This window comes from Lipotes vexillifer, unplaced genomic scaffold, assembly GCF_000442215.2.
Source record: "Lipotes vexillifer unplaced genomic scaffold, Lipotes_vexillifer_v1.1 scaffold158, whole genome shotgun sequence".
NCBI classification, from domain to species: Eukaryota; Metazoa; Chordata; class Mammalia; order Artiodactyla; family Lipotidae; genus Lipotes; species Lipotes vexillifer.
The window spans coordinates 1833401-1858321 of NW_006788189.1; the positions used below are offsets into that span (position 1 = coordinate 1833401).

At 45.7% G+C, this 24921-nt stretch overlaps 1 protein-coding gene and 1 non-coding gene across 2 annotated transcripts; one reads left to right on the forward strand and one right to left on the reverse strand.

Moving 5' to 3' along the window:
- Window positions 1–1973: 1973 nt before the first annotated feature.
- On the reverse strand, window positions 1974–2045 carry TRNAE-UUC (transfer RNA glutamic acid (anticodon UUC)). The gene has a single exon. It is a non-coding gene; the product is annotated as a tRNA-Glu (tRNA).
- A 3222-nt stretch (window positions 2046–5267) lies between these two features.
- CYP27C1 (cytochrome P450 family 27 subfamily C member 1) lies at window positions 5268–24697 on the forward strand. Its single transcript, XM_007461305.1, has 9 exons — window positions 5268–5345; window positions 10681–10871; window positions 11622–11821; window positions 13172–13381; window positions 14078–14241; window positions 17634–17800; window positions 19441–19519; window positions 20038–20241; window positions 24581–24697. Exons 1-9 carry the CDS (start codon window positions 5268–5270, stop codon window positions 24695–24697), a joined length of 1410 nt encoding a protein of 469 aa, XP_007461367.1.
- The last annotated feature ends 224 nt before the right edge of the window (window positions 24698–24921 follow it).

Below are 24921 nucleotides of genomic sequence, written 5' to 3' on the forward strand. Positions count from 1 at the left end.
CTGCTGATAATTTCATTTCCAGTGTCTACAGGGAGAAAACAGGCTGGTAAGGTCAATTTAAATGTTTGATACATTGAGGTTCGCTCTCTTATTGTAAATTCATCATTTAAGTTACTCAGACTTTAATCATATTGAAAGTTCCCATCCCTGTCAATCAGGTATTCTCCTTCGTGAGGCTCTGACGGAACGGAACCTCTGAATCTGTGAGACTGAGGACCTCACCCTGAGCCATGGTTAAGTCACCAGGTAAACGCCACTTTGTAAAGGGAAAAAAAGTGCCAACTCACCTACCTGAGAAGTTAGGGAGGGGATGATAGGTCCCTTCTGGGAAGCTGGGCTCCAGTGTCTCAAATGAGGGTGCCAGGGCTCTCCCACATTTGTCTGCAAAGCCCCAGTTGGGTGCCTCTGTGTGTGACAGCTGGCTCACAGGGGGTGACAGATTGCAGTCCCCAAAGAAGGCAGTGTCTGTACTGATTGCTCTAGCAAACTCCCTGGAGGGCTCTGGCCACCCTGGAGTCAGGGACTCCCCCTGCAGCCAGCCCTATCCAAACTGAGGTAGGAGATAGATGGGCCCCTGGGCTGAGCAGCTGGGGAGCTTGTCAAACAGAGTAAATTGGAGCTCTGTTTTCCCTAAACACACCAAGGACAAAGTTAATAGCAGGAGCTGAGCTCTGCTGGAGTAAAGAGCTAGGGGGAACCACATCGATCACTCCGGAGGTCAAGGAGACCTCCCCGACTGCACATGCGCAGGGAGGCTCCTCTGGGGTCAAAAGGGGAGGGAGCACCATCCCACAGTAGGTGTTGTCAACCTCCCTGTAAGCCTCCACGCTGGAATCCATCTTGGCAAAAAGATGTGCACGCATATTGTGGGCAGGGCCCTAAAGACAGCTCAGATGTGGGAAAAGAAGCGGGCTAACTGGCCAGAAGAGAACAAAGACCAGGAAGAACTGCCCCATATTGGTGATTTAAATCACCTCTCTGGCAGGCTTCTCATTTGGGACACACACACTCTTCTCTGGGTGTGTATTTCTGCCTTGCTTTTGTCTTAAATAAACAAACCGTTTCTCTGTGTGCTCTGCCACATGTTGTTCTGTGTCTCTAATAATAAACTTTGTGCCCATTTTTGCAGTTTTTGCTTCCTTGAAACAGGATTCCTGCTTTTCATCCAGGCTACTCAGGTTCAGTCTCTGGGTAGGGAGATAAGATCCTGCTTCAAGACTGCTCACTGGTGTCTCTCCGAGAACAAAACCACTTGGACCAAGCACTTTCAAGCAGGGCAGCTTTGACACGGGGACGGGTGGCTCTACAAAGGAAAGGAGAGTGAGTGAACACCACTCACCTCCTCCTGAGGCCTTCTGGAGACAAGCAAGGAGCCTCCTGCCTTCCTCTCAGAAGGTACTACAAAGTCTCATTCTGTGTTACCTATCTACAACATTAGTATGTGAGAAATGGTGAAAGTCACGAAGCATGTGCCCTACTAACGCAACCAGTGCCGGCCTACTCCCACTTCTCTTCACTTACACACAAAGCAGGTGCAGTGAAAGGAAACTCCAAAGCCGATTTGGATTCCAGTGTTAACTCTGGTCCTACTAAGTCAACGCTTTTGAGCAAGTCTCTGAAGCCTGTTTCCTCTTATGAAATGAGGCTAATGTGCCCATGTCACAGGGTAGTTATGAGAATGAGGTGGATTAAGGGGTGCAGAAGTGCCTAGAATAGATCCTGATGCTCGATACATGTCTACTAAATATGTATTTGGCCTGTATTAAGCGCTTGTATTTAACGCATGTATTTACATGTAAACACATGTATTCAGTAATACTACTATACATATTACCCACGTGTTTGGCAGCTTAACAACTGCTTCTAAGGCTTTGCTGGTTGATGAACCCCACTGGAGAATTCCCACATAGCTTTCTGTCTCTTTTTTCTTTTTTTTTTTTTTTGGCCGAAGTGCACGGCTTGCGGGATCTCAGTTCCCTGACCAGGGACTGAACCTGGGCCATGGCAGTGAAAGCCCCAAGTCCTAACCACTGGACCACCAGGGAAGTCCCCCCACATACCTTTGTAGGAAGAGGTAGTTTTTCCTTTTTGCCTCTGAACTTACAGGGATTATTGTGGTCGGGTGTCAGCAGTGGCTTAAATAGCACCTTCTTATTCACAGGAAGGAGGATTTGAGAACTTTCAGTTCTGGAATAACTTTGTCTTATTTTCTTGCTGTTCTGTCTTTTTACTGATGGGTCTGGGGAAGAAACAAGATCACACCATTAATTTGTTTTTTAAAAACATCATTGATTCTTCAAATGAAAAATGAAACCAGACAGTGGGCAAGGAATCCGAGCACAGGAAGCGAGCATGGGTGAGAGAGATTTCACCCAGACGGGAGCAAGCTTGGTAAATTATTCCTACCCCACCATGACCAGCAAGTTTGGGTTTTGGAATTCAGAACCTTGCTTTCTAGAATGTCTTGTACGGTAGTTATCTTTTCGGAGATCCAGTTTGATCATCCCTGTTCTATTCCGAGAATACTTCATTGAACTTTGCTTACCTAACAGCGCCCATATTCCAGTTCTGCATCCTGAGCTGCGTCTGAGGTCGCCTTGATTAGAGTTTTGAGAGATGTTACTTGGTTTTACTTCCACAGATGACTAATCATTTGTGTGTTTATTTGTCTAACTTTCAGAGGGCAATCATATTTTCCTTTTTTTTGGGGTAAAGGCAACTCATTGTTTCCCTATGTACTGCCAACAGACTGGTTTCCTTGAGGGAAAACATCTGTACAAAGTCTGGTTTCAGGTCAGACTTGGACAGATGGTGCTGTTCTGTGTACTTGAAGTTGGAGTCTCATTTCTGTTGTTCTTGCTTACTGGGCCGAGGCGGGGGAAAGGATCAAACACATGGATTGTATTTTCCTATTCTGGAAAAAAATTTTTTCAGTTATTTTTTACTTATGTTTAAGATTGTTATAACATTCCATCCTTTATTTCCTCCCCACTAGAGTTCCCCACAGCTATGAGACTCATTTGTTTTAAATAACCTTTTTTTTAAAAAAAAATAAATAAAGCAATATTCATTAGGAGAAAATTGGATAGACCAAAGAAACAGTTACTTTTACAATTATTTTTGATTAGCACACAAAAAATTCTCCCAATCTGAATGATTTAGTCTATGTCTGGATTCAAGTATGTTTTCCACGAATAATAGTTAGCTGCAAAACAGTATCCTGTTCTATCGCAGAATTTCTGATTGATAATTTATACCAATGTACTGAGACCCTAAAATAGCCTCTTGCTTACTTTCACTGAGCTTGAGGCAAATATCCAGAATGGATAACTTTATTTGTAGCCACAATTTTGAAACTAGCTCTAGGAGACATGAGAGCAGGGGTGCTCCATGAAAACCTGTGTCTATGTACCGTGAAATCGCTCTTCCTTCTTATCTTTCTTTATATCCTTTTGCCTAATAGAGAACTAGCTGTGTTTTAAACCATTATATATGTAAATCTATCTTGAACAGTTCCTTGTCTAGAATGGACTGAATTGCCTTTTACATATACGGTTCTTTAATGATTTCTTTGTTCCTGAGGAGCAGTAACCCTCAGAAATACTTCAAAAAATCTCTAGGAACAAAGTGATTGTGCCATTCTTCATACTCTGCCTCTTGAATCTGAGCCCTCTCTTCAAACTTTGCCTAAAAGCCTCCTTCTTTCAGGAGGTCTCTCTCCTGCACCACCCCTTCCTACCTTATAAGTGGATGTGATCGCCCTGCCCACAAATTCCAAATCATATTCTCTACCAGTTTTATGGCACTTATGCTAATCTGATGTGTGTGTACTGTTTTATTCTTCTTGTGGGTTATGAGCTCCTTAAAGGCAGGTTTAATATCTTATTCTTTGAGTCCCTTGCAGCTATAGTGCCTTATAAATAAGAGTTGCTAAGTATTTATTAATCAAATTCTAGAAACGGAATAACTCTGGTCTTCTTTGTTTCACTTACATACTTACAAATATTTAAATGAAATGTATATTTAACAGAGTTGTAAAGGTATAAACTACTAATCAAAAAGTAACAATACTTCGTAGACATTTTTTTTTAACGTTTCGATGCAGGAGTACAAACTGTTATGAAATCTTTAAATAATGTTCTCAGCTTTCAGAGTAAGTTGTTGAATTGCTAGCTCAGAATCTGGGCTCCCTTCCTGAAACCAGATGACACACTTCTTGCCCCTCCCATGCCAAGGGCCCCTCCCATGCCAAGGGCCCCTCCCTCTTTGTGTGTGTGGGGGCTTCCCTTCTGCAGCTTGGCACTGAGATCTAAACCTATATTGGCAAAGTCCTCTTTCTTCTCACCTTCACGTGGAGGTGTGTTCATTTCTCTAAGCATTGTGCAACAGGACCAGTCCTTGTGGGAGACCAGAAAAAAAAAAGCCAAATGTTCAAAGAAAAGCCCCTCACCCCTCACCATACTCCTCACTAGCACTTCCAATGTGTACTGTGTGCTCGGATAAAATCGAGACCCATAAAATCCATCAATAGAGACAGCATAGTTTTCATTATGGAAACTTGTGCTAAAATAATAATGTGGTCATTTTACAATACTGTGAACTACTGCAAGGTCATCTAACATTTTTGTTCTCATTTTGTGATTGAATTATAATTGTATAACTTGAAATAACAAAGAACTGTTTTTAAAATACAAAAAGGGCAAATTAGCGTTCTTCCGTAAACTCTCTATAGTAATTTTTAAGGAGGGAAATAATTTAAAAAACCCCAGTAGGCTTTTCTTTTTTTTTTTGGCCATGCTTGGAAGTGGGGTTGACCTTAAAACTTTTTGGTCTCAAAGAACGCTTAATTAATCTGATGTGAAGAAAAAATAATAATCGCTTTATTTCTCTGGCAGTCTAATCACAGACCACCCCCTTTTCCCCAGCCTTAGGGGAGGGAGCGTTTAATAACGGTCTGTGTAAACTGATGCTCAGGCCGTAAGAGTTCGCAGGAGCTCTGCTCGAACAAGTTAAAACGAAGTAAAGAGCAAAGGGCGGCCCTCGAAGCAAAAAACTGCTCAAACCAGCCAACGCAGAGGGTCGCAATGGCTCTGCTGGCGCGGATCCTCAAAGCCCGTCTGAGCCCGGCGCCCGAGCGGGGCCCTTGGCAGCCTTGGCCCACGGACGCCAGGCTCCCGGCGAGGGCGCGGGCCGAGGACAAAGGAGCCGGGCGGCCGGGGGCCCCGCGGGCCGGGGGCCGGGCAGAGGGACCCCGGAGCCTCGCCGCCATGCCGGGGCCCCGGACCCTCGCCAACTTGGTGGAGCTCTTCTGGAAGGACGGCTTCAGCCGCATCCACGAGATCCAGGTAGCTGCGCGCGGGAGACCGGGAGCGCGAGGGGGCTCGCTCCGGCGGGAAGGCGCCGGGGACGAGGCCCGGGGAGGGAGCGCCGGGAAGGGGGCCCGGGGAGAGGATCCCGGGAAGGACGCCAGCGTGGAAACCCCGGGAGGGAGCGCCGGGGAGGGGACCCGGGAGAGGATCCCGGGGAGGCAGCGCCGGAGAGGGGATCCGGGGAGAGGAAACCCGGGAGGGAGCGCCGGGGAGGGGACCCGGGGGGAGGAAACCGGGGAGGATTCCAGGGAGGGAGCGCCGGGAAGGGGCCCCGGGGAGAGAATCCCGGGGAGGGAGCGCCGGGGCGCGGACCCGGGGAGGGCACCGGGGAGGGGCGCCGGAGGAGGGGGTCATGGGCAGGGGCCGCCCTGGAGCCGCTGCACCCCCACGCGCTGTACGCTCAGGGGGGCTGGCCTGCGGAGTCGGGGCGCCGGGAGCCGCCGCCCGGCCTCCCGGGACCGTCCCGAGGGAGGCCAGTGAGGAGCGCCTCTCCCGCGGTGGGTGACGAGCCCTGCGGGTCTTTACGCGGCCGAGGACAGGTTGCGTATGTTCCTAGTCCTTTTTGTTTGTGTTTTATAATTGAAAAAAAAAAAAAAAAAAACCAACCTAAAAATAACAGCGAGGGGGGCGGAGGCTCCGAGTTATGTAATCTCTAAGTGATGGGAAGACAAACGAAAGTTCGTGAACCTCGGCGTCAAGCCAGGTCTGGGCAGGGACTTAGGAAGAACCCAATGGGTCCAGCAACCCCATCGGAGTGTTGGGAGCCCGCTCGTTGTACGGTGGCTCATCTTGACCCTGAGTTTTGCCCTTCCCGTGCCCACCTCAAATCGCGTCTTTCATTGCAAGGTGATCCCCACCTTTCAGCGTCGTCAAATCCATTCGCTCCCATTTCCTATGGCAGCTACTCGCTGCTTGCCTCCGTCATTTTCTCAGGGCTCCCACCCCAGCACCCGCTGTGATTTCTGGGACCTGGGCCTTTTGACCTCGTCCAAGAACACCCTCCTTCTCCACTACTCACTTGCTTTTGTTCAGAGCTTACCCTTCAACCTTCAGAAACTTCTCAGAGGAAGCTTTTTGTAACTACCCACCTGGGTTTTGGTCATTCGTTCATACATTCATTCCCTCAACCCTTAACCTACATGATGGTGCAGAGGCCACAGCTACAGCTGGAGAAGCAGAAACTTACTTCATTGATAGAAAAACAAAACCAAAAACAGTGGGGCAAGAGGAACAATCTTAATTTGACTGAAATTCCAGTTGGCCCCTCCTCTCCATGCCCCACATGAACTCTACACGGTTTCTTCCCAAACATGTTTCTAGGGGTCAAAAATGATTTTTTTCTGTTCCATGTGGAATCTGAACATAAGGTATCAAGATGATAGTTTTCAAATACGGTAAAAAAAAAAAAAAAGTTATTTATTTATTGACAAGTTCAATACAGGTTGCTGTAGACTGGAGCATTGGTTGTTTACTAGAGCTGGTTGTTCTAATAAAACCCTCTCCCCGAGCTCTCCAGGTCACCCCTAAGGCATTTCTAAGGAGGAAGAGAATTATTCTGTTACCTCAAGTCCAGTTTCCTTTCACTCGACTTGTAATCACAGAATGCTGTCTCACAAGGGATTCATCTATAGGGTCCAGGTCTTTCACTTTACATGTGGAAAAGGCCCAAAGTGTCGACTGAGTGACTTGCCTACAGTCACATAGCTGGTTAGTGGCAGAGCAGACACAGTGATCAAGGTCGCCAGGTATGACAGAGCAGGAGGGTCCTGCGTTACATAGCAGCCCTTTACAAGCACCTGTGGAATCTTGACCAATCAGTTCTTCTCTCTGGACCACAGTTTCCTCCTCTGTGCAGGAGTCTAACAATCCTCATCCATCTCATGGGTTACTGTGAGGTCGTGTGATCAGGGCTGTGGAAGGGCTTTGTAAACTGTAATAATAACCAATACATAAGAAGAATGAACAGTTCTGGAACTCTTTTCATGTGCCAGGCACAGTTTTAAGTCCTCCATGTGAGGTAATCTCTATTATTTCTCCATTTTGCAGGTGAGGAAACTGAGACACAGTGGAACCTAACTTCCCAAGGTCACCCAGCTAGTAAACTGTGAGCCGAGATTCCACCTCCAGAGTCTGTGCTCCAGCTGGCTACACAAACTGAGTCTGTGGCTGACTGTATCATTCCTTGGCCCTCCACCAAAAAGGGCCGTAAACTACCTGTGTCCTTCATCTCATTCTTTTTCCCCCTTGGTCAGTGGCTCCCTTGTCTGATTGTACCCATTCAGTAGCTGGATGTGCCCGAGGAGTGGCCCATCTCCCAGTAGTTCCGGTAACAGTCATCCTATCAGAGACCTGGAGAAATACCCTTTTGGGGTCACCTGTTTGTTAGGCAGCGTGATCCCTTGGCACCTGACACATCCCAGTTGAGTCTGAGTGTCTTCATCTCGAGGCAGCGGGACTTCAACCAGGTCCACAAAGAAGCAAACAGCTTCTACCTGAGAGCAGAAGAGTGGAGAGATGACAGACCCTCTGGCCCGCCATTTCCGTGGTTGAGAGTTGGGGTGATAAGAAATGTTGGCAGATGCCAAAGAGGGACGTAGTCATTTTCCCCATGCTTAGCCCTGCCTATGTCATGCTTTTTTTTTTTTTTTTTTTTTTTGCCCCACCACATGCTTTTTGATTTAAATTTCAAACTTATTGTTTGGGCGCATGAGATGTTACTATGGTTTTTTTTTTTTTTTTTTTTTGGCCACACCACACAGCATGCGGGATATTAGTTCCCTGACCAGGGATCTGACCCATGCCCCCTGCATTGGAAGCATGGATTTTTAACCACTGGACCACCAGGGAAGTCCCTATGCCTGTGTCATGCTGAGCCTTGCTGGAGGGTGCTTTCTCTCGTTCCTTCTTTAATTATTTAACTGGACTGTTTAACCCATTTACATTTATTGTGATTTCTTTTTTTGGTAACAACTTCATTGAGATATAATTCACATATCATACAATTCTCCCACTTAAAGTATACAACCATCACCACAATCAATTATAGAACATTTTCATAACCTTAAAAAGAAACCCCATATTGTATTCTTTGGCTATCACTCCCCAACCCTCTCATTCCCCCAGCCTTAAGCAACCACTAATAATTTACTTTCTGTCTTTATAGATTGGCCTATTCTGGACATTTCATATAAATGAAATCATATACTATGTGGTCTTTTTTGTCTGGCTTCTTTCACTGAGCATAATGTTTTCAAGTTCACCCATGTTGTAACATGTATTAGTACCTCATTCCTGTTTATGGACAAATAATATTCCAGTGTTTGGATAGACCACATTTTGTTTACTTATTCATCAGCTGATAGACATTTGGATTGTTTCTACCTTTTGGCTGTTATGTTTTCATTTCTTTGGGTATATATCTAGGCGTGGAATTGCTGTGTCAAATAGTAACTCTGTATTTAACCTTTTGAGGAATTGCTAGACTGTTCTAAAGTGGCGGCATTATTTTATTTTCCAGCAACGGTGCAAGAGGGTTTTGATTTCTCCACATCCTTGCCAATACTTGTTATTATTACCTGTCCTTTTGATTATAAGCATCCTAGTATGTGGGAAGTGATATCTCGTGGTTTTGATTTGCATTTCCCTAATGACTAATGATGTTGAGCTTCTTTTCATGTGCTTATTAGACATTTCGATATCTTCTTTGGAGAAATGTCCATTCAAATAATTGCCCAGTTTTTAATTGGGTTAAATTGCCAAATCCAAGGTCATGAATATTTATCCCTATGTTTTCGTCCAAGAGTTTTGTGGTTTCAGCTCTTGCATTTAGTCTTTGGTCCACTTTGAGGTAGTTTTTGTATGTGGTGTGAGATAAGGGTACAAATTATTTTTTGTTTGTGGCTATCCAATTTTCCCAGCATCTTTTGTTAAAGAGGCTATTCTTTCCTATTTAATTGTCTTGGCACCCTTTTTGAAAATCCATTGACCTTAGATGTATGGGTTTATTTCTGGTGTCTCAATTCTATTCCAATGATTTAGATGTCCATCCTTATTCCAGTAGCACACTGTCTTCATTACTTTTTTAGTAACCTTTGAAATAGGGAACTGTGAGTCCTTCAACTTTGTTCTTCTTTTTTAGGATTGTTTTTGTGGTTCTGAATCACTGGAATTCTCATAGGGATTATGTTGAATTTATGGATCAGTTTGAGAAGTATTGCCATCTTAATAATATTAAGTCTTCCATTCCATCGACATGGAGTAAATAAATTCCATTTATGTAGGTCTTTAATTTCTTTCAATGATCTTTTGCTGTTTTCAGAGTGGAAGTTTTACACTTCTTTTATTAAATGTATTCCCAAGTATTTTATTCTTTATGATGCTATTGTAAATGGAATTGCTTTTTAATTTTATTTTTGGATTGTTCATTGCTGGTGTATGGAAATACAGTTGAATTTTGGATCTTATATCCGGCAAGCTTACTGAACATGTTTTTTAGCAGATATCTTAGAATTTTCTACACGCCAGATCACGTCACATGTGAATAGAGACAGCTTTACTTCTCCCTTTCCAATCTGGGCGCCTTTTCTTTCATTTTTTTGCTGGGGGCATTTTTACAGGTTTATTACAGATTTCCCGCAGGGAGCTTTCTTCACAGGGCAGGCTGGGCGGCTGCTGAGTGTCTGGATGAAAGGGGCAGGCAGACCCTGTTTGACTCAGGACAGTTAAGACCCTGCAGTTCATCTACATCCATATTCCTCTCACATTGCTTCACACAGCTAAGGTTTTTTTAAACACACATCTTTAAAGAACTAAGAAAACTTCTATGAATATGATTAATGATGTGAAAATATGTTTACCTCAGGAATACTTAAAGCAACCACTCTTTTTTTGTTTTAATTAATATTTATTGGAGTAGAGTTGATTTACATTGTTGGGTTAGTTTCTGCTGTACAGCGAAGTGAGTCAGTTATACATATACATACATCCACTCTTTTTTAGGTTCTATTCCCATGTAGGTCATTACAGAGTACTGAGTAGAGTTCCCTACTCTACTAATAACTAATAAGGACAGTAGGTCCTTATTAGTTCTCTAGTGTGTATATGTCAATCCCAATCTCTCAGTTTATCCCTGCCCCCCTCCTTTCCCCCTTGGTAACTGTAAGTAAAGTGGCCACTATGATTCAGTTCTGCATAATGCAGAGCTTCCCTCTACCCCAGTTTTCTGCTCCCCTAACATCCAGGAATGTCCGTGTCAAAGGTATATCATATCTGTGTATTTTTTTCCTGTTTTGATTTCTCCATGGTTTTGCAGCAGAAACACACACGGGAATATGGAAAAATCTTCAAGTCTCACTTTGGTCCTCAGTTTGTAGTATCTGTTGCAGACCGAGACCTGGTGGCTCAGGTGCTCCGGGCAGAGGGGGCCGCGCCCCAGAGAGCCAACATGGGGTCCTGGCAGGAGTACCGAGACTTACGGGGCAGATCCACCGGGCTCATCTCCGCGTGAGTATGTGAGGCCAGGTTGAGACACGAGCAGGAGTGGGGATCCCAGGGGCGCCCCCCCGTCCCTGAACGCTGGGCTCCTAAAACCGGCTATTAATAAAGCACAGAACTCCCAGTGGAGTAGTATCAAAAGAGCCTCACGTGTGATCTCCCCAAATCTCCTAAAACCCTCTGGGAAGAGATTTGGTGGCAGGGACAAGGTGGGGATCCCACTAGCCGAGTGATGGAGAGGAGCCATTTTTCAAGGAACGCTTTGTGGCTTTAGGTGTCCACTCGGTGACCACTGAGGGGGCTGAAGCTCACAGAGCCCATCTGTGGACAGGGGTGAGGGTGGTGAGCTGTTTTAGGAGACCTCCAGGAGGGACTATGAACTTCAGCATTGATCGCCATGTGATGATGTTCCTGCCTTATAACAGACTATGGTTATTATACACCTTTGTGTCTTCCAAGAGTGAATCGGTACAGCCTCAGGTAGGGAGGAGAAAACAGAGCATCTGCAGATCCCCTGGTCCAAATCCCTTTGGTTTAGAAATTCTATTTTTGGCTCTTTTGGTATACATGTCCTTACACATGAACTGGGGAGTAATACCATCACTCCCCTCTCTTTGAAGTGTCTGTCCTGTCTTCATCCCATTTGGACTGGCAGATCTTGTTGACTCTTTATTGCTGGGAAATTTTTGCAGAGATACTCTGAATTCCTTCCTAGAATATCACTATAAGTAAGATTATTTGGAATTCACTTTATTCTAGGGAGGGTGAACAGTGGCTCAAGATGAGAAGTGTGTTGAGACAAAGAATTCTGAAACCGAAAGATGTGGCCATTTTTGCAGGAGAAATCAACCAAGTTATTGCTGATTTAATTAAAAGAATCTACTTCCTCAAGAGCCAGGCAGAAGATGGGGAGACTGTGACCAACATCAATGACCTTTTCTTCAAATATTCAATGGAAGGTAGGTGAACTCAGGAGGTGGGGAAGATGGAAGAATGGACATTTTACCAAAATATGGTGGTTATCACTCATTGAGCATCTCCTGTGTCCCAGACAATGTGCTAAGCCCCATACATACGTACATGTAATTGTCACAGTGCTAATGGAACCAGGTTGACTGACACTGTTTTACAAATGGGGGAACTGAAAAACTAACCCCCATTTTTAGTGGCAGAAACTTAGTTTCAAATTGAGGTCTCTCTAACTCAAGAACCATGCTCCTAATTGCTACACATTTTGTTTTAGCATAGTTTAAAAAGCAACAGGAGTCTAGAGGGCATGTACTACAATCATCCTAGCTTTTAAAATCCATGTTAGATGGGTAGCACATTCCCATGGTTCAAAAATCAAACCCAAAAAGTACTCATGGAAAAGCCTCCCTCTCTCCTGACCCAGCTAGGTCACCAGCTTCTTCAAGGGATATTTTATGTACATAACAAAGAAATATGAGTATGAGTGTGAGTATTCTTTTTACTTAAAAAAAAATCGATAGCATACCAAACATTTTTTCTGTACCTGGGTTTTTGGAGAATTCTATTAGCTTTCCCATTTTTATTTTTATTTATTTATTTATGGCTGCATTCCGTGTGCTGTGTGGAACTTCCGTGACCAGGGATGGAACCTGTGCCCCCTGCAGTGGAAGCGCGGAGTCTTAACCACTGGACCACCAGAGAAGTCCAGATTTCCCATTTAAAAAAAAAAAAAAGTTTCTTCAAATTTATGTTAACTTTTTAAAGTTCTGGTATTAATGCTCTCTAAAAATAGTAACAAAATCAACAGAGAAGTGAGTTGTAAACACACTGAAAAATCCTGCCCTTCCCTGGTTCACAGAGGCCCTTTCCTCTGCCCCCTTAGCTCGTCCTGGGGCTCCCCGAAGTGTGGCCAGGAGGAGCCACCTTTCAACTCCTCAAAGTTGGGCAACTGGCTGAAAGGTTGGGAGTTTTGCCTTGTGGGTCTTGAACAGACTGTTGAGCTGAGGGCGCGCTGAGGCAGAGTGTTCATCAGCATTGAACCCACAGCGCCCTGGGGGTCTGGACCTGGTAGAGAAAACCTCAGGGGTAGGCACCTGGATCACTTCTTTTTTTAATTTTTATTTTTTTGGCTGCACTGCGAGGCTTGTGGGATCTTAGTTCCCCGGCCAGGGATGGAACCCAGGCCCCCTGCAGTGGAAGCTAGGAGTCCTAACCACTGGACCGCCAGGGAAGTCCCTGGACCACTTTTGAAAGTTACATTTATGGCCAGGTATCGTATGTTGATGCTGTGAATAATCTAGAAGAAGAAGAAGAAGGGTTGTAACCTCTCTTCCACGCAGGAGTGGCCACCATTCTTTACGAGAGTCGTCTGGGCTGCCTGGAGAACAGCGTGCCGCAGGCGACGATGGACTACATCGAGGCCCTGGGGCTCATGTTCTGCATGTTCAAGACGTCCATGTACGCCGGTGCCATCCCTAGGTGGCTCCGCCCGCTCATCCCCAAACCCTGGCGGGAATTCTGCAGGTCCTGGGATGGACTCTTCAAATTCAGTAAGAGAAGAGTCAGGGCACCTTTTGTAGAATCAGATGGACCTGACTTTCCTCCTAGTTGTGTATCTAACACTCACGCAGACAGTGGTATTACTGTAGGGGATACCGCAATGGAGTTACGTGCTATTTGGACTCAAGAACTTTTAGATTGGTTTCTCGAATGAGCAAAAAGCACATTGTGGGTTGTGGGTTGTGACCACAAGTAATGTGACAGATTTCTCACTTTTTAAAAAAATAAATTTAATTAATTAATTTATTTATTTATTTATTATTTTTGGCCTCATTGGGTCTTTGTTGATGCGCGCGGGCTTTCTCTAGTTGTGGCGAACAGGAGCTACTCTTTGTTGCAGTGCACAGGCTTCTCCTTGCGGTGGCTTCTCTTGTTGCGGAGCATGGGCTCTAGGCATGCGGGCTTAATAGTTGTGGGACGTGGGCTCAGTAGTTGTGGCGTGCAGGCTCAGTAGTTGTGGCATGTGGGCTCAGTAGTTGTGGCTCACGGGTTCTAGAGTGCAGGCTCAGTAGTTGTGGTGCACGGGCTTAGTTGCTCCGCGGCATGTGGGATCTTCCTGGACCAGGGCTCGAACCTGTGTCCCCTGCATTGTTGGGTGGATTCTTAACCACTGCGCCACCAGGGAAGCCCTGAAGAGGCGATTCTTAACCAAAACTTCTTTCAAAAGAAACACTGTTTTCAAACAGGCCAAATTCACGTTGACAACAAGCTGAGGGACATACAGTGCCAAATGGACCGAGGGGAGAGAGCGAGAGGGGGCCTGCTCACGTACCTCTTCCTCAGCCAGGAGCTGACACGGGAGGAAATCTATGCCAACATGACCGAGATGCTGCTGGCCGGCGTGGACACGGTGAGCTCTCAGCTTTCCTTTCTTCTCAGCAGAGCACAGTTAAAGCTGGGGGCCTTTCCGAGGAATCCGACAGATGGCAGATACTTTAAGAGGACCGTGCTTGTTTGTACTAGCTGAACGTCTGCTTCACTGCTGAGGGTCTCCAGGAGAAAACTCGACCTTTTTTCTTTTCTTTAATATAAACTAAGGTGCACGATGAATTCTGTAAATAACATAACCCAATTCTATTACCACACACACACAAAGTAGCAATATGTTTTAAAGTTTAAAATCATTCCTGACTTGCAAACATTTCTCCATTGTTTCATAATATCAGAAATGAAGGGACTTCCCTGGCGGTCCAGTGGTTAAGACTTCGCCTTTCAGTGCAGCGGGTGCGGGCTCGATCCCTGGTCGAGGAGCTAAGATCCCCTGTGCCTTGCGGCCAAAAATTCAAAACATAAAACAGAAGCAGGAGTGTAACAAATTCAATAAAGACTTTAAAAATAGTCCACATCAAAAAAATCTTAAAAAACAAAAAAGAAATGAAAAGGGCACAGACATTAAAAACCCTCTTACTTATCATTCAAAATATTCTGGGCTATGGAGAACTTCCCAGTTCATTTGATAAAGTCGGCATAACTTCAAAACCTGCTAAAGAAAGCATAAAGAAAGAAAAGTTTAATAAGCAGTTTGACTTATGAATATGTACATATATCAATTTTAAATCCTAGTGAATAGATTCAGTTAGTGTAGCAGATGAATAATACACTATGACCAACGAGGGCTCAATATCAGAATGAAACAAAGCATTGCCCATTGATTTGGAGGGAATTCCATACCCTATTACTAAGTGAGAAATGAAGATGCAGAAAAGCGTGTATATCCTGTGTTTCCGTTAGTAAAACAGTGGCCCCCATCCCATCTGTCCGTGTGCACGTGTGTATTGCTAAGTGATTGCTGGACGTGGAGGAAAGTATGGAGCTGCACCCTGGACGGTTAACATGGGTTCCTGGGCTGGGGCGGGGCTGGTACAGGGGTGTGGAAGCCAAGTTCCTTCCAAAAACTTATGTATAATCTGATACATTTACTCAAGTATAAAAAATGGTATATTTGTGGGTATATGTACAGAAAAAGTTTAAAATTTGCTAAAAGAAAGTGGTGAAATAAGAAAAAGAAGGGCCAGGCTTTTGGTAAGTGGTGGAAGAAAAGTCAGTTGAGTGAAATAATTAAGATTAAGACAGTAAATTTGGTGATTTACTGTGTCTCCAACGCACATCTGTAAGCACCCTTCTGTTCACACGGAATCCTCTGAGGTAGGTGTTACTGTCTTCATTTAACAGGTGGGAAAATGAAACAGCTAAGCTTGCCTCAAGGTTTTTCCTTCACAGGAGTGCTTCCCGGACTTAAGGAAAGCACAAATCTCCTTTTTAGAGGTAGACAAAAACCCCATGGTTGACATTTTTATTATGAAGTCACTTAAACAGGTAAAAGCAAAAAAACTTCACATAAAGTCATTATTCTTATGGATCATCTTCAACAATAAAGCAAAAAGTATATAAATTAAATACAAACTAATCAATGCGGACAATGCAAGCGATGAAAGTTCTGATTAACCGTGTGAATGTGACAGTGTGGGTTTGCTTGAGTGGAGAAGCAATGATGGAATGAACGGCCTTGTATCTAAGCTGATTCAGATGCATGCTACTGTTGCCCCCTGGTGGTAACTAAGAGCATCACCGTGAGATGGAGGGAAGAGAGGACTCGTTCCTACGTGAAGGGAACATCTTGAAACTTCACGCTCATTTTCTAAAATGTTATTTTAAAAAGCCAACTTCATTGCAGCATAATTTATGCACAATAAACTGCATCCATTTAAACGGTACAATTCGATACAGATTGTTGACTGATACAGGATAAGCACAGATGCAATCATTTTTGAAACCAGCACTGCAGTTAAGATCCTGGACGTTGCTACCACCTCTGCAAGTTCCTCACCCCCATTTCAGTCCATCCCTCCCATAACCCCTGCCCCCCCAATACACACACATGAGGCATTTTATCTTTTTTTAATTAATAGAATTAGTTTTAAAGAACTGCTTTAGGTTCACAGCATAACTGAGTGGAAAGTACGGAAGGTTCCCCCCCCCCCCCCCCCCCCCCCCGGCAACCGCCTTCTGACACTGTGTCATAACAGTTTGCATTTTTCTAGAAATCAGTTTGCATTTTTCTAAAAATTTATATAAATGGAATTATATGTATGTATTTTGTTATGTATGTATGTATTTTGTGTCTGGCTTCCTTCACTCAGCAAAATGATTTTGAAATTCGTGGATGTTGTTGCCTGTAAAAGTAGTTTATTGTTTTTTATTACTGGACAGTATTCCATTGTATGGCTCTACCACATTTGGTTTTTCCATGAATATGTGATTTTAATAGAAATTTTCTGTTCTCTTCATAGGAAGCATCAAAATTATTTCCTTATCATTTATAAGGAAGAACTTGCACATTACATTGTATATTACAGGAGAGCTTGCCCTCTAAAAATACATAATATCTATTAGAGGGAAATAACATCAATATGGCCTACTTAAGTTAGATTTTTTTAGATGAAAGAAAGGGCACTTATACGGTGGAATTTCGTTGTTTACAAGAGAGTGAACTACAGTCACATAGGTAATAGTATTGATTTTCATGAAAATCTTGGAATCTAGGTTATAAAATAGAATTATTTATTCTCAATAACCAGAAATGTAATTCTTCAGTTTAGGAAGTGGTATAAACAATGATACTGCTTTGTGCAAATGCCATTCAATCCTTATATGGTGCTTTGCTTGATAAGTGCATGGGAACAATGATGGACCAGTAATAGTCCTGTGACCACCACCTCCCATCCCTCTCTCCCCCATCTCTTCTAGATTAGGGCAACCAGAGCAGCCCTTGCCCAGCCATGGGCCTGCAGGATGCAGTTCTCAGGCTGATGGGCAGCCTCAGGTCCTTTCTAGCAAAACTCAGGTGACCCTTGTAGAGAAGGTCGAAGAAAGTTCTAGGCACAACTTCCAGGCTTGACCAGCATTCCTACGTGCTCTCAAACTCCACGGAAGAAGAGGCAGATTGTTCTTCAATGATTTTTAAAAGTTCCAAAATAATTTTTCCTGTGGCTCTTCATTGAAAGAGCGCTTGAATCCCATCGTTGATGTTACTTTCCAAAAATCTCTGTTAGTTTTTTTCCAGGAGGAGTTAAGGGAGATCATCTTTTGTTTCAGTAAGACATAAAATGCTCCGATGGACTTATATGGGTGTGGCTTTGCACCTGTGCTTATTCTCCCATGACTTCACGTTCGATGTTGCCTGCGCCTGAAATCCTTGATTTCACTCACCCACGTGCCTGTGTCTGCCGGTTTCTTTATTAGACATCGTTCACGTTGTCCTGGGCAGTGTATCTCCTCGCGAGGCACCCGGAAGTGCAGCAGACCGTGTACCGGGAGATAGTGAGGAATCTGGGGGAAAGGCATGTTCCCATGGCTGCAGACGTCCCCAAAGTCCCACTGGTCCGAGCTCTGCTTAAGGAAACCTTGAGGTAAAAGGCTCACCAAAATTCATGTCAAAAACCATGTCCATTAATTCTCTGATTCTTTATCACAATGAATGTGCTTTTGACTTAGAAACTGGGTCCTAAACCAATACTCCAGCGACCCTCGGTGGCAGAAATGTTTAGGAAGGAGGGACTCATGACCATTTTATTTCCTCTCTGCCCTCGACAGAGCAGCAGAAAGGCTATTCTGTTTTACAGTTGGAAATATTCATAAAATCTTTAGAGCCATCCTCGAACTTTGTACTCACTCTAGACATTTGTTTCATCAACTGTTTCCCAGTGTGCTCCTCTGGGGATAAAGCAGAACAGGATTGACTGTCAGGAAAATGTTCTGGGCTGAGTGGCCAGTTACTAGACGTGCTTACTGTGCTCCTTGTGTGAATGTCTAGTCAAGGTGGAGACACCAAGTAGTGAGGCTTGTTTACTTCCGGACAGGACTTTACTGACCCTGGGAAACGCCGGAGCGTGAGGGATACGGGTGGTCTTGGGCAGGCTTGGGTGGGAGGTGGGATTAGGTGACTAGTGAAGTTTCTTCCTCCTGTGAGGCTCAGGATCGTGACCACACCATTCCTCTCTGGAGGAAATGCCGTGACACGGAGCAAAGGTTATTCACAGAGCACACACTAAAATAATGCTTTTAAACCTGACTCGATAATGATATTTCAAGTTGGCTTGCATCTTCCATCTTCATCATGCTGTTTAATCTCAAAAAAAAAAAAAAAGAAGAGAGAGAGAGAGAGAGAGAAAGAAAGAAAAAAGCCAGCTGTGTGATAACTGGTATTTGTCAATTAAAGTTTATTCAGTTGGGCTTCCCTGGTGGCTCAGTGGTTGAGAGTCTGCCTGCGGATGCAGGGGACACGGGTTTGTGTCCCGGCCGCTGATCCTGCGCGTCCGGAGCCTGTGCTCCACAACGGGAGAGGCCACAGCAGTGAGAGGCCCGTGTACCGCAAAAAAAAAAAAAGTTTATTCAGAGTTTTCGTAGGATCACTTCCCAGAGAATCCAAAAACTGATGTAGCATTTCTCAGAATCTATTTCTTGGAGCCCTGAGTCCTATGAACTATTCCTTGATAAAGGGGTCCCATGCTTGCATAGATTTCAGAAATTCAGCATCATTCCTTCTGGGACTTGCCCAGTGGTACAGTGGTTGAGAATCCGCTTGCCAGTTCAGGGGACACGGGTTCGATCCCTGGTCGCGGAAGATCCCACATGCTGTGGAGCAACTGAGCCCGTGTGCCACAACTACTGAAGCCCGTGCGCCTAGAGCCCGTGCTCCGCAACAAGAGAAGCCACCACAATGAGAAGCCCACGCACCTCAACAAAGACCCAACACAGCCAATAAATAAATAAATTTATTAAAAAAAAAAAGAATTATTCCTCTTGGGAGCACAGTAGCATTTTAAAGGCTTTGCTTTGTGTTCTATAAATTTTTTTTGACTGTGAGGCCCCAGAATACTTGCTGGGCAAAGCTAGGGAGCTCATGAAGATCCTTGTAAGATTTCCTGGTTGAAACTGTACCATGTGTTACGTTTTAGAAAATGAAAATGGCAATATATCCAGACTTTTAAATGTTTAGTAACATTTTGAAAGTCACCGCTCCCTTCCCGTCCCCGTTGGCTCTTTCTAGGCTGTTTCCAGTGCTGCCGGGGAATGGCCGGGTCACCCAGGAAGACCTGGTTGTTGGCGGGTATCTGATTCCCAGAGGCGTGAGTTTGGCGGACATGGCGGGGCTGGGCTGAGCAGGGGCGGTTGGATTGGAAATTTGCTTCCATGTTTCGGATGTCCCTGTACCTAAGCAAATACCTGTATATGTCCTTTTCTTCTGCATATATTTTTATGATGAAGATGAGGCATTATGAGCAAGGAAATGTGGATTGTGTGATACTGCTCTGGCAAAAACAAAGGCAGATATTTCTGTAGCTCACAGGCCTGTTCAACCCTCCCTCCCCCCCAGAGGCCCCATGGAAGCAGCAGTCCCCTCCAGGGAGAGTTTCTGAAGGGCTTGAATTGCCTTCTCTGTGGCTGCATTGATATTCATTCCGGGTAGGGTGTGAATTGAAGGGGAACCTGCCATCCTGGGTCTGCATGGACTCTTGGGCCCTTACATGACTTCTCCTGGCTCGAAGCATCTCTGGAGGGTCGGTCCAGCTGGGGCTGTGGCCTCTGCTCTGCTTTCCCTTGATTAAGTTCTTTATTACTTTTCTGGTGAAAATGGTTTGCTCAGACCCAGCTGGCCCTCTGCCACTATGCCACCTCCTACGAGGATGAGAACTTCCCTCGGGCCAAGGAGTTCCGGCCTGAGCGCTGGCTGCGGCCAGGAAACCTGCGCAGGGTTGACAATTTTGGGTCCATCCCCTTCGGCTACGGGGCTCGAAGCTGCATCGGGCGGAGGATTGCAGAACTGGAGATCCACCTCCTTGTGATTCAGGTAGGGCCTGCGGGCTGGGCTTCATCCAGGTGACTGGGCTCCGTTGCTGGATCAAGACTTAGGTGAAAACAAGGAAACAGGATTTTGAAAACTTTCAGAGCTTCCTGTTAACTCTCTTTTATGTGTTAAAATTCCTCCCCTCCCCCTGTAGCAGCCACCTGTAGCCCCATGGCCACCTGGCTTGTTCCTTTCTTCCTTGTAGTCACATGGGCAGAACTGGGATGTGTGTGTGTGTGTGTGTGTGTGTGTGTGTGTGTGTGTGTGTGTGTGTGTGTAGCAGGGGTGGGTGGTTACAGGAGCCCAAGCACTCCCACAGGGGTTCTGCAGAGAGGCTATTGGAAGGTGTCCAGCAAGCGGCCCTCAAACATTATGGACCATCCCGTCACCAGGAGCCCCTCGAAATCAGGTTCCTGGGCCCCGGCCACAGAGAGAATCGCTTGGTGGGTCTGGGGTGGGGCTCTGGGCGATTCTGTTGTCAGTGGTCCGCGGGCTGCACTCGGTCTAAGGAAGTGCACGTGGTGGGGCACGGGGGATCTCTACTTCTGCTGGTGGCTGCGTCTGCTGTTCAAGCCCCGGCCTCCCAGGCCTCCTTCCTTCAGAGCTTGTCACTGTCACCGTCACCATGGAGGGAGTCACGCTCACCCCCTGATGCCCCCTCAGCACCTCGTTTTCTGTGAATCAGCCTTTTAAACAGGGAGGTCGCTCTCAAGCTTGTTTGGGTTTTTAAACATCGGGAAAGCTTGGTTTTGGTGAGAGAATACCTTCCATGCAAATCTCTAAATGCTCAAGTGTTTACTTCTGCACTTGTCCAGTATCTGAGTTCAGGCTGCAGCAGGCTGCTGAAGGAAATTTCATGAAAGAAAAGCCTGCAGTAGAGAAAATTCTATCCATTAGCCTTTCCTGCAGATTTGGGGAGCCTGCCATGGAAAACCTAGGCCCAAGGTTTGGGAGCTACTGTCATTGACTCCAGGCTTTGGAAGCACGAGGGGATGACCTGGGGACCCATCTCCCCATTTCACTGATGAGGAACTGAGGCTCAGGGAGTTGGAGCCACTTGCCACAGTTGCCGCGTGGCAGGTGCAGGGCACGAGGCACGTGTCCTGTCTCCTGCCTGCATTTCCCCTCATGTCACCGAGGTGTTTCCTGCAGGCCGGCAGAGCCCAGGGCAGTGCACTCAGGGGTTGGGACATTTACTGACGATGGCATCAGAGAGCGTAAGGGATGGGGAAGCCTGGCCGGCCTGTGGGGGATTGTAGGCATGGGAGGCAGGCTCGGAGGGCTGGAGGAGGTGAGGGGCCACGGCCAGGGAGGTGGGTGTGGAAGGGGGCGGGGAGGACACCAGCTGGGCCCACCTGGCTCTGGTGGGAAAACTCTGGGAACCTGGTGAGACCAGCAGAAGCGGGTGCCGGACTGTCCCTCGGTCGTCCCACCTCTGTGGGCACACGAGTGGCTGCAGTCCTCCAAGGCGAGAGTTGTCCCTTCCAGGGCAGCTGTCCCGGGCAGCGGTGGGCCCCATGGACGCTGGTCAGGCCCAGTCATGCCCAAGGTGAGAGGCATCTCCGTGTGGAGGATGGACTCCAACCGCAGCTCTGCCAGTTTGTGGTTCTGACACTGCTGAGCATGTTTCCTCATCCACAAAATGCGCCAAATACCTGCCTTTTGGGTGTGTGAGGAATAAAAATAGTCTAAGCAGAGTCTGTGTTGTCTGCACACCTGCTCTCAGTGTCTGCTCATGGGGACTGTGTTTGGGAAGGTCCTGGCTCCATCAGTGCTGCTGTGTGTTCCACAACCATGTCTCCAACGGGCAGAGGCCATTTCCAGGCAGCCTTTTGGTGGGGCTGACTGCTTCCTGGCTGCTTCCCGCTTCTGACGGTCTGGACAACCATAGCGGTTGCTGAGGGCATGAGGGCACAGATGGTGGAGTGGGGAAAGGGTCAGAAACTGGGTGTTTGGTGGTGATGATGGGGGTTTTATTTGTTTGCTACTATAACACACACGGGTACCTGTTACAGTTCTTGCTTCAAGAGCCCTCATTTCTACTTGCGCAAGTATAGAGAGGGAACATCACTGTTTGTAATTGCCAAGAGGAAAAAAAAAGAAACAGAAGGCACAAATAAACAGTACTAGGAATGAGAAAGGAGACATAGCTACAAGTGCAGTTGATTTTTTTTTAATCAAGAAAATACTGCAAACAGCTTTTTTACCAATACATCTGAAGAGTTAGATAAAATGTATAATTTACTAGAAAAGGTGTAAATTACCCAAATTGACTCAAAAGAAAGTGAACAGACCTTGAATACATTGAGTCAGTAGTAAAAATATCTACCACCAAATGTTCCAGACCTAGACAGTTTTATTGGCAAGTTTTATCAAACCTCCAATGAATGGGTGATCATCATCTTACACAAATAGAAAATGGAAAAAGGAAGTCTTGTTTTTATGAGACTTGTATAACCTTGAGAGTCACAACCCGGAATGGATAAAATAAGAAAGAAAAACTACAGGCCAATCTGATTTATGAGCAAAGATGAAAAATACATTAAATGAAAAATTGGCGAGCCAAATCCAGCAATGTATGAACCAGAAATGCACTGTCACCAAATCAGGTTTGTTCAGGAATGCAAGGATGGCCCACCTCAAGACAGAATTCACCACAATGACAAATTAAGGGGGAAAAACTTTATGACTCTCTCCCAAAATAATTGATAAAATTCAACACCCATTCATGAAGAAACTCTCTTAGCACACCTGTAATGGAAGGGCTTTCCTTAAGCAAATAAAGAGTGTCTATCCCAACAAAACAGCGACTTATGCCTGTGGCCTATGGGAAGGGAAGGTTTGGCTTTAGTGCTGCAATATTAATGTGTTTCTTTGAAATCAGGAACAAGACTTTCATATTGCATGGAGAATGGTTAGAAGATACACCCTTGCTCCTTGGGAACTGGAGACTTGAGGTGGAAGGGGGGCCTTGTTTTTTGGCTTTTACATCTCCTGTGTAGTTTTCATTTTTCAATGAGCATATACTGCCACTCAGAAAGGAAAAAGGCCCTGTGGGATGTTGGCCATGGATTGAGGAGACCTGTGTGTGATTCTTTCCTCTGCCACATGAGAATGCGCGAGCAGTCCTGTGAGGTCAGAACAAAGGGTGAGAGATTAGATGTTGAGGTGAAGGCATCTCGATGCCAGAATGTTCTAGAGCTGGTCATTCAGCTTGGCTCTATAACAATGACAAAGTAATGATTTTAGCCTGTGTCTTCAGTGCAGCCCTGCTCCCTGCCTGACCTCCACCCCCAGAGCCCCAGCTCACCCAGAGGACCCATCAGTGGGTCTTGCTGCTTTACCTGGGAGACCAGGCTGGAGAGTCAGGGTGGGCTGGGGCGTTTGCATCCCATGTGACAATATAGGTTCTCCAGCACTGATGCTCTCTTAGGAGGTTGGAGCAGGGGAGGGATGAATGGCTGGTCTGCTAACCTGCACTGTCCCCACTGGCCCTTGAGCAAGGCCCTGCCTCCCCTCCAGGAACCAATGTAGTTTTGACAGAGGTCCTTAGAGCAGGTTGCCTTTTGTTCTCTAAGCCTAGAGGTGACTTTGAAAATCAAGCCTTGGCCATTTGGTGGGGAGATTAGTGCTTGAGGCTGACAGATACTTAAGTTTTCTTTAAAACTTCCCAGTTTCACCCTGAGAGGTAGGGCTGCTTCTCCTTTTGAACTGCAGAAGTGAGAAATGGAATCAAAGGTGCAAATGAAGAATATTTAAATTAAAGACAGTAATGGATAAAGTCTGACAGCTGTGCCCCTGCTGTGTCTGTACCACCACTGAAGTGGCTGCAGATTCCAAACCAGCAGGAACCCTGGAATTTCACTTTGTTCCCCTTTCCTCCTTGCTCCTTTGATTCCTTCTTTTTCTAGACCTACAGCGGAAGTAATACAGTTAGAACTTTGAACTAGCTAATAAAGTGTAAGTCATTTGAACATGTTACTGAACAAAGGTCATGTGCCTGACGCACAGTGAGGCCAAACAAACCAGAATGTCGGAGTTTCAAGCAGAGAAAGGTTTATTGCAGGGCCAAGAAAGGACATGGGTGGCTTATGCCCCCCCAAACCCTGAACTCCTTGATGGTTTGTGGGGAGAAATTCTGATTGCGTATCTTTGTCCCATGGGCCTTGTTGCTCAGTGGGCATGCTGGGCTCCTGTATAGGACCTGACGCCCTGTTTCCCACATCTCTCATTCCCTCGGCTCCCTGCAGCTGGGGCTGTCACAGGAGTATGGGCACTCCAGCAGTGCTGTGAATTTTCTGCTTCCCAATTTTGAAGTCCTTCTCTCTCTTTCTCTTCTTAGTTGCTTCAACGTTTTGAGATCAAAATATCTCCTTGGACTAAAACTGTTCATGCAAAAACCCATGGGCTTCTGATGCCAGGGGAGCCCATCCACGTGCGTTTTGTTAACAGAAAGTGAGCCTGGCGTTTTCACCCAGCTGCCAGACTGACACACACCAGGTGTTCGTGGGCCACGGATAATGGTGGGGGAGAAAAGGATCCCTTCTGGGGGCTGTCTTATGAATTGGCCTCCTGATTTCTGGGAGACTTTGAAATCATTATGCAAAGTAATGTGAGAAGATTGCTTTACTTTTGCATACCAGAGTTGCCTTTTTTTTTTGGAGAAACAGCTGTTGCAAAGCC